Source organism: Colius striatus, chromosome 10 (genome assembly GCF_028858725.1).
Source record: "Colius striatus isolate bColStr4 chromosome 10, bColStr4.1.hap1, whole genome shotgun sequence".
In the NCBI taxonomy this organism is placed as follows: Eukaryota; Metazoa; Chordata; class Aves; order Coliiformes; family Coliidae; genus Colius; species Colius striatus.
The window spans coordinates 25,211,589-25,225,638 of NC_084768.1; the positions used below are offsets into that span (position 1 = coordinate 25,211,589).

The following is a 14,050-nucleotide window of genomic DNA, read 5'->3' on the forward strand; positions in this document are numbered from 1 at the left end:
GCCTCAGCTGGGCTCAGGACGGAGGGCTCCTGGCTGGGATGCCCCAATGCTCCCACCATCTCTTAGCCTGACCCCAGCAAGGCAGGGTGAGGGGGAGAGAGCCTGTACAAATGTTGTTGTTGTTATTACCTATAAGGATATGCAGCACTTAACGACCTTGGCATGGAGCATTTCCTGAGGATTCATGACCAGTGGGTGTTAATGGTCCTTAGCTGCACCTTGGGCCATCAGCTCCTCCCAGCCCATCATTAATCCACAGGAAATGTCTCAGGCATCGATCCTCGTTGCGTAATTAATAAATACAACTTGTCTCCCTGCCTAAGATTTAGAGACACTCACTGCTCCTTTACCCGCTGCTTGAAAGGTGACTTCTTTTAGCACAGGTCCCTCACGTCGGGAGGCCCTTGTGGGTTTCTGTTTCCTGGCATTCATCTGTGTGTGGGCTATGGCAGCAGGAAAGTCTTTTTCTCTCCTGGGTGAGAGGGAAGGAACCGAAGTGCTGCTGGGTTTGAGATTTCTCCAGCTAACGTGGCATGGCATGAAGAGCACATCTGTGTCACCAAACATAAAGGCTCCATTCCCTTCAGCCGGGTGCATCCAAGAGCCTGGGTGAGAAGGAGCGTGAGCCGGCATGGAAGGACATGGTAATTCTCCAAGGCCTTAGCGAGTTCTATAATAATCAATGATGGTTTTTGCCCCTGAGTCACAATTCATCTCTAATCTTCCTCAGGGGAGGTGGGATTTGCTATCTTTAGTGCTCATGACTGCCACTTTCCCGGGCCGAGCATCCTGCTGAGTCTGGGCGCTCGCTGCAGGGATGCTGACCTGGCAGCCCACGTGGAGATGTTTCAGTCCCCTTCCCTGTTTCTCCAGCCTCCTGCCTTTGTGCTTGGGTGCTGCAGTATAAATCATGTTAATTCCTGAGGTGCTTTTCCGTGCTAAGTCTGAAATTCCCATTTTGGTTGGCTGGCTCGCCCGGCCAACTAAATTATTTTCATAGCCCCTTAAGGGCATATTGTCATCCCAGACTTACTGCCGTTACACACGGTGTCTGAAACATTAATATCTCTTCTAAATATAGTGTATTGACAAGGTATCTGCTATAGTGTAAATCCTTGGGACATTTGATCCAGATCATTAAAACTGAGCGAAGGAAGGGAGGAATAGATCAAGTTACCTTGCCGCTCTTAATTCAAACAAGGGATGAATTATTCATCCTGCTATTAATTCTACAGTCTTCTCGCTTTTTATTTATTTCTCTCTTTATTTATTTTTTTCCTCCCAGATAGACAGGTCCAAAAGGATGCTCGGGTGCTGGTGAGGGGAGCCCTGCCTGCCTGATGGGGTGTACAAGGGTGGGCTGCCTGGCAGCGCTGGCCCTGCTCTGTGGCACTCTCAGGGATGCCGGCGCCAGAGGTAAGAGCCCAGTCCCAGCTCTCAGTGAGGACCCTGGGGCTGATGGGCACCCATGGTCCCCAGGGAGGAGAGGGATGTTTGTGGGTGCTGCAGTGGCTCTGGGATGTGAGTGGGCCCCAGCTCCCAGCCCATGCAGGAGAACAGCTCACTCAGGCCAGGCCCCCCCCCAGCTCAACCTGGGGAAAGGAGTTGGGATGTGCAGGAGCAGGACACCGCTGCGTGCTTCACTTTCTGCTTCACACTTACTGGACTGGAGGCTGCAGGTAGGGGTTGTCCTGTCGTGATGTACAGGTGCTCTGCTGAAGCCTTTATTAACTTCTGGAGTTGCACACACCTGTATAAATAGATGTTTACAGACATGTAGACATGTATATGTGGATGTATGTATGGGTGTGGATGTGTGTATGTGGCTGCTTGCCCCTCCCAGGGGCTCCCCTCTTGCCTATCTATTTTCATACCACTATTCCTTTGGCAGCAGCCCCATATTACTTCATTGCCTATCTGCAGTAATTAGCAAGGTGATTTTAGATCTGGACAGCTTTGCTGCTTGTGGAAATACAAACATACACTCCCCCCCACCCTGCTCCCCAGTTTGCCGTGGTGCTGCATCACACGCATCCACAGGCCCCCCCTCTCTGGGCAGTCCCCGCGCCAGCCGGCGTGATGGAGAGCAACACGCGCTGGCTGACTATTGATTTGCAATATACTTGGCCTAGATTGATGGCAGCGAGCACCCAGCCTTGCTAGGGAACCCACATGTGTCCCCTGGGGGCTACACAGGCTCTTCATCCCCCCAGATGTGATGTATGTGCCCTCTAAATGAGCCTCTTCACCCCAGCCCCAGTCAGAGCCAGGGGCAGGTGGCAGCCGCCCCTCCTCCTCCACCTTAATTTATAATAACCATGTGTCAGTATAAAGATTTCATTAGAAAATCGATGTCTACATGCATAACTCATCAGTAAGGGCACCAAACCCTTCTCCCCCATTTCTCCCACCTTGAATTCAATGGTGCTGCTGTTAGATGGAGGAAGCATCATGGGGGAGACATGAAGCTGAGAGGCTGAGCAGCCGGGGCACCACCGAGCCTTTAAAACTCACTCCCTGCTTTCTTTTTCACAGCAATAAATAGATGAGGCTGAACTGAAGGGCATGGCTAGCCCTGCTGCAGCCATGGTGTGGGGCAGCACAGGGAGAAGAGGGTGGTGGAGGGACGAAGAGGGGACACGTGTCCTACAGGGAGAAGGGGTAGCTGAGCCCAGCGGGGGCCTGCAGGGCATTGGTGGTGAGATGGAGCCGGTGTTGTGCACCTCATCTCCGTTCTTTTAGGCTTCCCCTGGAGAGGGGACATCACATCCACCTTTGTGTCCCTCAGGCATCAAATGTGGGGGGATCCTCTCAGCACCCTCCGGCAATTTCTCCAGCCCCAACTTCCCGGGGCTATACCCCTACGAGACGGAGTGCACGTGGCTGATCGTGGTGGCCGAGGGCTCCTCTGTGCTGCTCTCCTTCAGCCACTTCGAGCTGGAGTATCACGCCGCCTGCGCCTACGACTACCTCCAGATCTACAACGGAGCTGCCCGGGACCGGGGCAACCTCCTGGGCACCTTCTGTGGCCGCAGCCCCCCGCCACCCTTCTCCTCCGCCTGGCACGTCATGGCCGTCGTCTTCCGCTCCGACCGCCACGTCGCCAAGCACGGCTTCGCCGCTGCCTACCGCAAAGGTAGCGGGGAGGGATGGCAGCCGCGGAGCCTCTGGCCCTTTGCCCCTCCTTGCACCCACCCATCCATCCTCACCCCCTGTGCCTCCGCGCAGACGCCTGCGGCGGGCAGCTGACGGGGCTGTCTGGGGACATCACCAGCCCCCGCTACCCCGAGAGCTACCCCAACGACGCCGAGTGCCGCTGGAGCATCGGGGGGGCGGGCGCTGGCCCCCTCACTCTGGTGTTTGCCGACTTCCAAGTGGAGGGGGGTCAGGGCTGCGGCTTCGACTACGTCGCCCTGTTCGATGGCCCCGCGGCCACTGCCCCGCTCTTGGGCCGCTACTGCGGCAGCGCCCGCCCGCCCCGCACCGTCTCCTCCACCCCGCACCTCCTCGTCCTCTTCAAGTCAGACTTCAACATCGGTGGAAGGGGCTTCAAGGCTCATTTCTACTCAGGTACGGGGGCTTTGGGGTGGCGGGAAGGGTGCCCAGCGTGGTGGTAGTGATACTCTCCCTCCTGCAGCAGCAGGAACAGAACAGACAACAGTGGCGGGGAGCGCTTTGAGGTGAGCTCCTGAGATGACACTGTGAGGTGTAAGCCAGCACTCAGTGCAGATGGCAGCACTGCGGCTCTCCCAGGCCACAGGATGTCTTTCTCTTGAACAACAGCTGCCCTTCTCCCTAGCTCATGCCACTCCCTGGGATATGGGTTTGCCTTGTCTGCCTGTGTAGGACTTTGGCCATCCCCAAAAACTGGTCGTTGGCCAAACGCAAGGTTGGGAAGCAGTGAAGGGAAAAGCAGAGCATCTCTTAGTAATAAAACAAGTGCTAATTCATCTGCCAGCTCATCCACACCCGGAGCTCCAGGTTTGCTTTCATTTTTGCCTTTCCCCTTTTTCCAAGAGCAGGTGAGTGCCAGGAGGTGTTCACCACCATCAAAGGGAATCTCTCCAGTCCTCGGTACCCCAATTTCTACCCCAACAACCTCAAGTGCCAGTGGAGCATTCAGCTGCCCCCGGGCTACCGGGTCAAGGTCTTCTTCTTGGAGCTGGATCTGGAGGGCCGGAGCAGCCTGACGGGGGGCTGTGACTACGACCACCTGTCTGCCTTCGACGGCAGCAGCGAGAGCGGGGCCCTGCTGGGCCAGTGGTGTGGGCACGAGAGCCCCACACCCCTCACCTCCCACAGCAACCACCTGCTGCTGGCCCTCCACACCGACCGCAACACGGCCAGGAGGGGCTTCTCCATCACGTACGTGGGAGGTAAGGCCTCACCTCAATGCCTTGCTTCCATCAGGAGGTGCCCAAGGCCATGTAATTTCTGTGAGGACCACGAGGTGAAGGCATCTGTCTGCAGGAGCAGACATCTGCACCTCGGGATGAGATGAAGATGTGAGTTCCAGCTCTCACAGGCAGTGTGAGACACGCAGGCTCCACGTCGTGTTTAGCATTCAGGAGGTGCTTTCCAGCTTCTCCTCCCCACGTCTCTGCCGCTCACATGCTTCTGCTCCTCTCTCAGGGCATGAAGGAGAGAAAACCCAGGGGCGTTTTAGAGGACCAAAGCCCCCAAGTATGTGACCAGCTCAAGCATCACAACCCTGTTCCCTGCTCCCCAGGATGCTCAGCACAAGGCTGAGCAGGCAGATAGAAGCCATGTCCTCTCCCCTGCTGGCAGCAGCACTAGAGGGGCAGGGCCCCTGTGACACGATGCTCCCAAACCCACCTGGGAGACCCTGCCCAGCAGCTCCCTGCTGCATCCTACCCTGTGTCCCAGCTGGTGGGAGGAGCAGTGTGTAACCTTCCTCATGCATTTGCTAACCTTTGGGCCTCAAAAGCCAGCAAATTTATGGCATTGATTGTATTTCAAGATAATTACATCTGAGCTGACCTGAGTGTCGGGGATGGTTCAGACAGGAGCAGCCTCACCGGCAGGCTGGAGCCAGAGCAGGGCTGCTGGGCCGGCAGCACAGGAGCTGGAGGTGGCCATCCCGGGGTTTATGAGCTTTTATCCTTCAGCAGCAAAATCCTTTTTAACTTCCAGTGTAGCAGAGGGGATTTGAGAGGAACGTGGCTGTCGGAGTAAGAGAGGAGATGGACTTTTGTCCTCACCCTCTGAAGCCCCTTAACAAAGAAAGGTTGTCCCAGGCATCTAGTAGGGTTTTAGTGTGCACAGCAGGTCTGCCCCTGTCCTTGTCCTGTTTATGTCTTACTATTTTACAGCAGTGTGCAGGAAGAGAAGTCCTGGCCTCATTGTGTCTGGTCATGGAGAAACCCCATTCCCAGAGGAGCTTGCAGACAGACAGACAGGATGCTGGCTGGGGAGCAGGGGGAAGTCGTGGCACAGAGAGGGACGTGACCTCTCCCAGCTGCCCGAGGCTCCTGCATCCCTGGTGCATGCTGATGGATGCCTAAAACTGAGCCTCCCTCTGAGAAGCCAAGCTGCCTGCTCTGCCTGCCCAGCAATTACAGAATCACAGAATCTCAAGGGCTGGAAGGGACCTTTAGAGATCATCCAGCCCAACTGCCCTAGAGTAGGTCACACAGGAACTTGTCCAAGTGGGTTTGGAATGTCTCCAGAGAAGGAGACTCCACAGCCCATCTGGGCAGCCCCTTCCAGGGCTCCCTCGCCTGAACAGGGAAGAAGTTTTCCCTTGTGTTTCTTTGGAACCTCTTCTGTTCCAGCTTGTACCCATTGCCCCTTGTCCTATTATTGGCCATTACTGAGCACAGCCTGGCTCCATCCTCCTGACACCCACCCTTGATGGATTTGTAACAGGAATGAGGTCACCCCTCAGTCTCCTCCAAGCTACAGAGCCCCAGCTCCCTCAGCCTTTCATCATAAGGGAAATGCTCCACTGCATCATCTTTGTGGCCCTCCTCTGAACTCTCTCCAGCAGCTCCCTGTCCTTGAATTCATGCATCTGCTTGCCATGAGCGTCCTGCATGGCCACCAGTGCCCTGGCAGGGGGGCAGTGGAGACACTGGCCCTGCCACCATCTTCCTCAGGAGCCCTCAGGGCCAAAGGGGCACCTCGAGCCTCCACAGCCACATCCTCAACTCTTCAGCCATGCAGACATTTTCCTTCTGGGCCCTGGGAAGGGCATGACTTGGGCTAAGTCATGATTTATGGCCATTTGAATGAAAGCCTTCATGCCAGGAGACAGGATCCATTTTCTCCTCCTCTTGATCTAATGCACTTCAGTTTATTTGGTAAATCTTCTAATGGTTTTATAATGCACTGAGTGAAGCAAAGTGACACTATTTCTTCACATTGATTTGATTGCATCTTACCAGTTTCGTAAGGGCAGGATTCAGAGGGAGCTGGAACAGTTCAATAATTCATACTGCCCAAGTGGTTGGTTCAAGCAGAGGAAGGATTAGCTTTAAAGAAGGGGGAATTTTTCTTCCCTGCTTCTTTCCCTGCATGGATGCTTTCTGCATCCAGAGGGGTCAAATACGATGCCAGAGGGAGAGAGATGGAAAGGGGCTGGGTTCCCCAGGGCCTTTCTCCTCTTCTCAGCATCACAGGCAGCTCAACAGCAGCTCCCTCTGTGCATTGTTCATCAGGTCCTCATCAAAAACAACACTCTGGAGAAAGTGAAGGGCTGATGATACCTTCTCTGGGGAGCATACGGCAGCCACAGCTGCATCATCCTGGGGGAGTCAGGTATGGAGTTCCCCCTGAGATACATCTCCTCCATTTCCTCACAGTCAAAGTGTCTCTTGCAGGGGTGTCATAGAGTGCAGAGGAGTTCTGTGCCCACTGCAAGCCCTCAGCAAAGCTCTCTTGGTCTAATCCTGATCAGTAACTCATATATTTTGCTGGTTTTGCAATGATGGAAAGCAGCTGCTCTCACAGGGTAAATCCTTCCTTCCTTCTTCCCTTGTGGCAGTGATGACATGATGGTGTTGCTTATGATGGCACTTGGGCATCACTTGGAGAGCTGGGAAGGAGGACAAGGCTCAAGAGGGTCGGTGTTGGGGCAGAGAGCACAGCAGTGCCTGGGAGCAAACCTTGGCACAGGACAGGGCTGAAATACTGATACATAAAATAACACTTTCTGCATTTTGGGTGTAGCTCCTTTTTGTAGGCACAGTGAGCTCTGGAAGGAGCTGTGGCTCTGCATTGAGCCACTGCAGCTGGGGGAAACCCCATCCCAATGGACCTTCACATGTGCCTCGTGTTCTGTCCCTACAGTTGTGCCCATGAACGTCAGCTGCACCCGGACAGACTTCCACATCCAGATCCCTGTGCAATCCCTGGCCCAGCTGGAGAGGAATAGGATTTATTTGGGGACTCCCTCCTGTGCAGCCCAGGTGGTTGGCAGGAACTTCAAAATAGACACCAGGTTCGACACCTGTGGCACCGAATCACAGGTAAATGGTCAGCAAACCTTCCTTTAAAGCAAGCTGAGAAGATGGTTAGCCCCGTGCTGGTCAGACCAGCTGCAGAGAGCAGTCCATCTCCCATCTTCCCAGTAGCTGCTGATCAGATTCATGGGCAACTGTCCTCCAAACTCCTGGGAGAATGAGCTGCACAAAGACCCAATGAGCTGTGACTATAGAATCAGAGAATCATTTAAGTTGAAAAAGACCTTCAAGATCATCAAGTCCAACCCCTCCCCTCACACTGCCAAGCCCATCACTAACCCATGGCCCTCAGCACCTCATCTATGTGTCTTCTAAATATTTCCAGGGATGGGTGTTCCCCCACCTCCCTGGGCAGCCCGGGACAGGGACTGACAACCCTCTTGGTGAAAAAGCTCTTCCTCATTTCCATTCTAAACCTCCCTTGGTGCAACTTGAGGCCATTTCCTCTTGTCCTATCATTCATTACTGGGGAGAACAGACTGACCCCCACCTCTCTACAACTTCATGTAGGTGTAGACAGTGATCACGTCTCCCCTCAGCCTCTTCTTCCCCAGAGTAAACACCCCCAGCTCCCTCGGCCACTCCCCATCAGACCTGTGCTCCAGACCCTTTACCAGCTTTGTTGCTCATCTCTGACCATGCTCCAGCACCTTTTTGTTTTATATTTCCAGACTGTGGCATGTCTTTGATCCTTGTCTTGCAGAAACGCAACAACACGTCCGTCATCGTCAGCATCCTCTACATTGATTTTTCGGCGGGGGACCAGGAGGACATTCACCAGTACGAGCTGCAGTGTGAGCCAAGGAGGAAGGAAGCCTCGGTCACCCTCATTGCTGGCCCAGACCCAGCCAGGCTCAGTCAAGCAGAAAACCTGCAGGATGCCCAGCAGCGGGAGGGGGCGGCGACGGCCACCCGCGAGATCAAGAGCCAAGACACCAGCGACATCGTCTTCATCAGCATCTGCATCCTGGCCGGGCTCCTCATGCTCATCGCCGTGGTGGGGCTTGTGCTTCTGTAGGACGCTGGCCTGCCTCAGGGTGGAAGCACACCCCAGAAGCCCACCTTCACCCCAGGTCGTGCACTAACAGCTGCTCACGTGGAGACGTGTCTCCCAGGCCCTGCAGCAGAGCCTGAACCCAAGCCTCGCCACCTCGCAGCGCCGGAAAGTCTGGGCAATAGGCAGCCGTTTCCCTCCCCAATTTGTTTTCCTCTGTCTCAATCTGTCCCTTTGGCTTGGGAACACAATTCTTGTGCTTCCTAACTCTTCCTGCACCTGCTTCAATTTGCTTTCCCTCTGGTGCTGCTGCTTTCAGGAAAGTAACATTGTTTGCCAATGGCTGCAAATCATCCTGTCAATTATTTCTACCTGAGCCCCTGAAGGTACAAACCATCCCCAAATACAGTGATATTCACAACAAACACTTCCCACGCTCCTTCCTGTGCTCGGGGGTGGACTGTAGAGCTGTGCAAATGGTGTCTCCACTTGGCAGGTGCAGATGTAGCTCATGTAGATGCTCCCAGGTGATGTTTCTGGATGTCCACAGGTGATGTGATGAGGCATGTTCACTGCGTGCCCTGGACCCCTTCAGGCTTCTTCACTTGAGTGGGCTTCAGGGCTCACCCGAGTGAAGAGAAAGAGAACAGTCTCTCTCTGTGTTTTCCTCCCTTCCAGCATGCCCAGGTGTCCACTGCTGTGAGCTCCAGACCAGTGTCCCTCCCACAGTCTGAAACCACAGGCATGGAGGTTTCAGTACAGGAATTGGCACAGTTTTTGCTGCCAACCTCAGTGACACCAGACCTCCACCTTTGATCCTCACAAAAGGGGAGCTCAGCAGCCCAGAGCACGAAAAATGAGTCCTGTGGCCACCTGCACCTCCAGAAAACTTGGGTTCCTCCCCAAGAGTCCTGATGCTACTGGCTGCTGGATGGCCAAATAACCTTCACTTGCCTCCTGTGCCACCCCAGTGAGAGGGAAATCCCCTTTCAGCTTCACACAGGAGATGGCTCTTACAGAGCAGCCTGTGTGTGTCCTGGCACAAAGAGCCAACACACCGTGGAGCCAGCATGGAATCTCCCTGCAGCAGTGGGTGAAAGCAGCCCTGGGAGCCTGGCATGGGGGACTCACCCCAGCCTGTGTAAAACACACTGTGGTGCACGGACGGATGTTAAAATCTCCAAACATGGTCATTCAAGGGCAAAAAATTGAGCTTGAGGGCAGTGGGTAATCCAGGAGGCATTTTTTTGATAGCAGTGTCTCTAAAGGCAAATCCATCCTTGGGAGGGTGCCAGCTGCTCCTGTCAAGCCTTGTGCCACACAGCAAACCGCTCTTGCTGCTGAATCCACCGGCAGGATTTTTAGCAGGGGCTGACAGGACAGTCCCATAGGTGAAAAGCTTTTTCCTGACTGATGTCCTGCTTCCCTCACCTGCTGGGAGAGGTCTGGACATCAAGGCATCAGAGGAAGCAGCAGTAAAGGCAAAGGATGATTATCAAGAAACAGCAGTAAAGGCAAAGGATGGTGATCAAGCAGCTTTTTCTGCTGGATTGTAGCAGCCCAGGGATGCCCAAGAGGGTGTGTGAGGAGGGATGGAGGCCAAGACCTGTGCATGCCTCCTAAGGAGGAGCCTTCATTATCAGAGCCCAGACTGACTTGGTGTTTGTTGGTGCAACATGATGGCAAATGGGAGGTTTCAGAGTGAAATATTTGCCAGCACTCTTAAGCTGCACTAAGGCAAGGGTTTGAGAGCATGTTGTATACATAGACAGGGAACAAGGCCAGACCCTCCCCTGCTGCTTGCAAAGCCTTGCTGTTGGTTAATTGCTGGGTATAGAACTGTCAGCTTGACATGATAGCTACAAGATTTGACAACTGAAGGAACTTAAAGATGTAATTAACCTTCCTGGAGGCCCAGGTTTTGCTGAAGTCGTGCCTGGCAGACAGCATCCAGCCCCATCAGCATCTGAGCCTTGTCCTTCACAATGGGCTCCTCCTCTCTCAGGGGAGCCTCCTACACCCTTTGATATCCAGGGAAAGGGGCTTTTCTGGGTAGCTTCTGGTGTTGCACTCAAATCAAGGGTTGGACCTTATCCCAGAGCCCAACAGCAAGATGGACTGCTGTGTGCTTGCCCCAGGGAGGGTTTCCAGCTCTGCTTCAAAGCCACTCAATCAAAGAATCGTCATAGAATCATAGAATGGTGGGGTTGGAAGGGATCTCTACAGATCATCCAGCTCAATTCCCTGCTAAAGCAAGCTCCCCTCAATCAAGTCACACAGGAGCACGTGCAGGTGGGCTTGGAAACCTCCAGAGAAGGAGCCTCCACAGTGGCATCCAGTTGCTCTGTGCCCTGCAGGGTTTTGCTCACTGACATTCCCTGTGAAACCACCTCTTCCCTGATACACAGGGCTCTCCCTTTGCGTTCCCAGTTTTGACATGCTGGGAAGTTGTTTGTGCAAAACACGTGGAGGTGTCACCACTGGTGATGGCTGGGAATCCTCTGTGCTTTCAGATAATCAATACCTCGGAGCTTTAGGACCTCAATGAGTGCCATGCTAGCAGCATGGGGCAAAGGTGACGTGATGGGGACAGAGTTAATGTATGAAGCCACAGCTGTGCTTGGTTCCAGGATGTTGGAGAACCACATTTCTCCAGTTAATGCAGGATTGTTTTCTATCTAAAACAGCAATGACAGCTTTGCAAAGCCCCCAGACCCCCTGAGCTGCCAGTGATAGTGATTTCCAGCCCAAATATGCTCCCAGCTGGTTTATCCTGGTTGCCTCTGCACCTCTAACTCCCCAAATCACCCAATAGCTTCTCCAGCCCCTTCCCCACCCCGTGGGGCACTCCTTCCCTGGGGGCTACAGGTAGCCCAGGAGTGTGATGTCGCTGCCTGAGATGTGGTCCTAAAGCATGACAGCCCCAACATCCCTCACCAGTGCACAGAAAGACCTGGCAGCACTGACAACATGTCCCCATCCTCATCTCTGCCCCCTTTCCAGACAGACCTTTCCTCATTAATGTGGATCTGTACACAGGGTGCTTTGTGCTCAGCATGATGGGGAGTAGCTGTACCTTGGGACTGGGGCTCATTGGGCTCTCCCAGAACCTCACTTTGCCTTTCCCATGGGCAGCCAGATGTGACAGGCACAGCCGGCACGGAAGGGTGCTCAAGGGAGCACCAGCTCATTTGTCACTGCAGTGAACAACGTGAAACAAGCCAAGTGGCAGCTGCAGAGACAGCTAAGGGAAAGAGGTCAGAGGTATTACCAGGGGCTGGAGATATTCTGGCCTTGCAATTTAATTTTAATAAGAAACCTGTGTTCATCTGATCTTCTCTGTGCAACCAATGCTCCCCAGAAATGGATCAAGGGGCATCTCTGTGCCACCACTCATGCTGCTGCTGCTGCTGAGAGTGGTCATGGCATGGACCAGTGTGGCACCTGTAGCAGTTCTCCTTCAGCAGGCACGTCCATCCTCATCCCTGCAGTGAGGACCCCAGCAGCACAGGAGGTCACAGTGGGACAGCTGGGAGGAGAGAAGATCCTGGGGAGTGGGTGCCAAGTTCCCTGTCTGGGCACTTCCTCAGCTGGGAAGGGGACAGGGCAAACACACAGCCTGGAGAGAGACACTGCCTGTGTCATTCTGTGAAACAGTCTCTTTTTCTCATGCAAAAGCCATTCAGGTGAGCTGCAAACAGGTATGAGGAGTCCATCACCAGGGCTTCTTTTCCTCTACCACACCCTGGGACCTCACCCATGGGGCCTCAGTCTCCCTCTCTGGTGTTACCCCCAGCGGGTGGGCAGAGCAGCAGCCACAGGCACTGCTCCTGTTGCTCAGCTGATAATTTATTTAGAGCCTGGTGATTTGATTGCACTGGGCTGAATGCAGCCACTCCATCTTCTGGCTTTGCTTATGGCCATGGAGCTGTGTCCCTGTGGAGCAGACAAAGGCTTTGCTGCTGTGCAGGAGGGAGAGCTCCTGTTATCTCTCTGCGAGCGCCTGCGCACAGATCTGATGAAGAACCATCACTGGAAATCGTAGACTATAGAAAAGATGACTGGAAGAGCCCCCTGGAGATTGGTTGGTTTATTCCTCTCCCTCCCTGAGGGAATTGCTTCTACTGGAGAGAAGCTGGGCTAAAATATCCTAAAAATCACAGCCACGGTCTCTGTTTTCTCTGTTTACTGGAAAACTTTTCCTCGTGTGTCACCTGGGGAGACACGCTTTTGTGCTGCTGCTTTGGGCAAGCACAAGGGTGAAGCTGCCCCAGAATGGGCACTGCTGCTGGCAAAAGACCCTGCTGCCCTTGCCCTGGGGAGGATAGGGCATCTCACTAGGGCTCCCAGCAAGAACATGGTGTCCTGATCCACAACAAGAGGGTTTGGCAACCTTGGGAAATCACCCCTGCACCTAGAGAGAGACCAGGCAGGTGCAGTGGGTTGTGCCTTGATGGCATGAGCAGCCTGGAGAGCCTCAGGGCTGAGGGCTCTGCCGGGGATGCAGACTCAACACAGCTGAACCCAGTCCTGTTAAGAGTCTCTCTGGTGCCTTTAAAGCTGTGGACAGGGAGGTAGGGCACTGTTTTGTTGACAAAGAGTGTGGTGCTTAGCCTGGTTCCCTGAGGTTTCCCCGTGTGAGGCTGAGTGGCTCTGCAGTGAGGTAAGCTCTGGGGGTTGCTTGGGACTGGTGAGCTCTTGGTGGCCATGCTGGAGTGCCCTGGAGACTCTGCCTTTACAGGGCTGAACTTGAGGCTCTTTGGTAGTGTGGGGAGCAGGATGAATGCCATCTGCACTGCTATGTGGGTGCAGTGGCAGGTAGCTTGAGTCCCTCTCCTGCTAGGAATGCTTTATGGACCCTAGCTTGCACACTTAGCAAAAAACAAAGGGTGTCCTGGCACTTTCTTAGGCAGAATCATCATATGCTCTGATCATTTGAGGTTAAAGTGGTCCAAGGGGAACAGTAACGTTCTGCTGACTCATGTCTTTCTCTTAAAATGAGATTAAAATGGCGAGTGCTGTTACCTTGGTGGCTGCAGGGAGGAAAAAAAGCTTCCTGGGCACCAGCTGGGTGCTCACCCGTTTCCAGGCTTCCACTCTTTGGTTTATTGTACCTAGCACTCAGTAAAGTTTTCTGTGTTGCTGCGTGGTGTGGGGAGCTGGGGCAGCCCTGCTGCTGTGGGGGACATGGTCTCACTGGGGGTGCCAGGGGTCCCTGAGCTTGTGCAGACCACGGTGCTCTACTTTTTCCAGAGGCCATTCTCCATCGGGATGTGAGTGTGTGTGGCCTCACATCACAGGTGGGGTAGTTGCTCTGCTCCCTCACATTGGGCTTGTGCTGAGAAAGAGAAGGGGAAATATGTTTAAAGCTCTCCCCTGTGGGTTTCTTCCCTGTTCCTCTGCTCAGAGGGTTGTGTATTTTCAGTTTTTATACTCAAGACTGCTGGCTGGAGCTGGGGTGCAGAGAACTGACAGAAGTGTGACACACAGGGAGCCAGTGCTGGAGCTGAGCCTCACATCTCTGAGCAGTGCCAGTGTCTTACACTATTACACTCCCTCTGTGCAGCTTTGG

At 54.0% G+C, this 14,050-nt stretch overlaps 1 protein-coding gene across 1 annotated transcript; it reads left to right on the plus strand.

Moving 5' to 3' along the window:
- Window positions 1-553: 553 nt before the first annotated feature.
- On the plus strand, window positions 554-8,868 carry CDCP2 (CUB domain containing protein 2). Its single transcript, XM_062003930.1, has 7 exons — window positions 554-644; window positions 1,286-1,416; window positions 2,743-3,136; window positions 3,229-3,570; window positions 4,023-4,376; window positions 7,312-7,490; window positions 8,188-8,868. Exons 2-7 carry the CDS (start codon window positions 1,402-1,404, stop codon window positions 8,500-8,502), a joined length of 1,599 nt encoding a protein of 532 aa, XP_061859914.1. The 5' UTR covers window positions 554-644; window positions 1,286-1,401; the 3' UTR covers window positions 8,503-8,868.
- Window positions 8,869-14,050: the final 5,182 nt, after the last annotated feature.

Bases quoted from the DNA above. Each gene is read 5' to 3' on its own strand.
- CDCP2 (XM_062003930.1), top strand. The intron at 3,137-3,228 runs GTAGCGGGGAGG...GCCTCCGCGCAG, and splicing joins CGCCGCTGCCTACCGCAAAG to ACGCCTGCGGCGGGCAGCTG. The intron at 3,571-4,022 runs GTACGGGGGCTT...TTCCAAGAGCAG, and splicing joins CAAGGCTCATTTCTACTCAG to GTGAGTGCCAGGAGGTGTTC.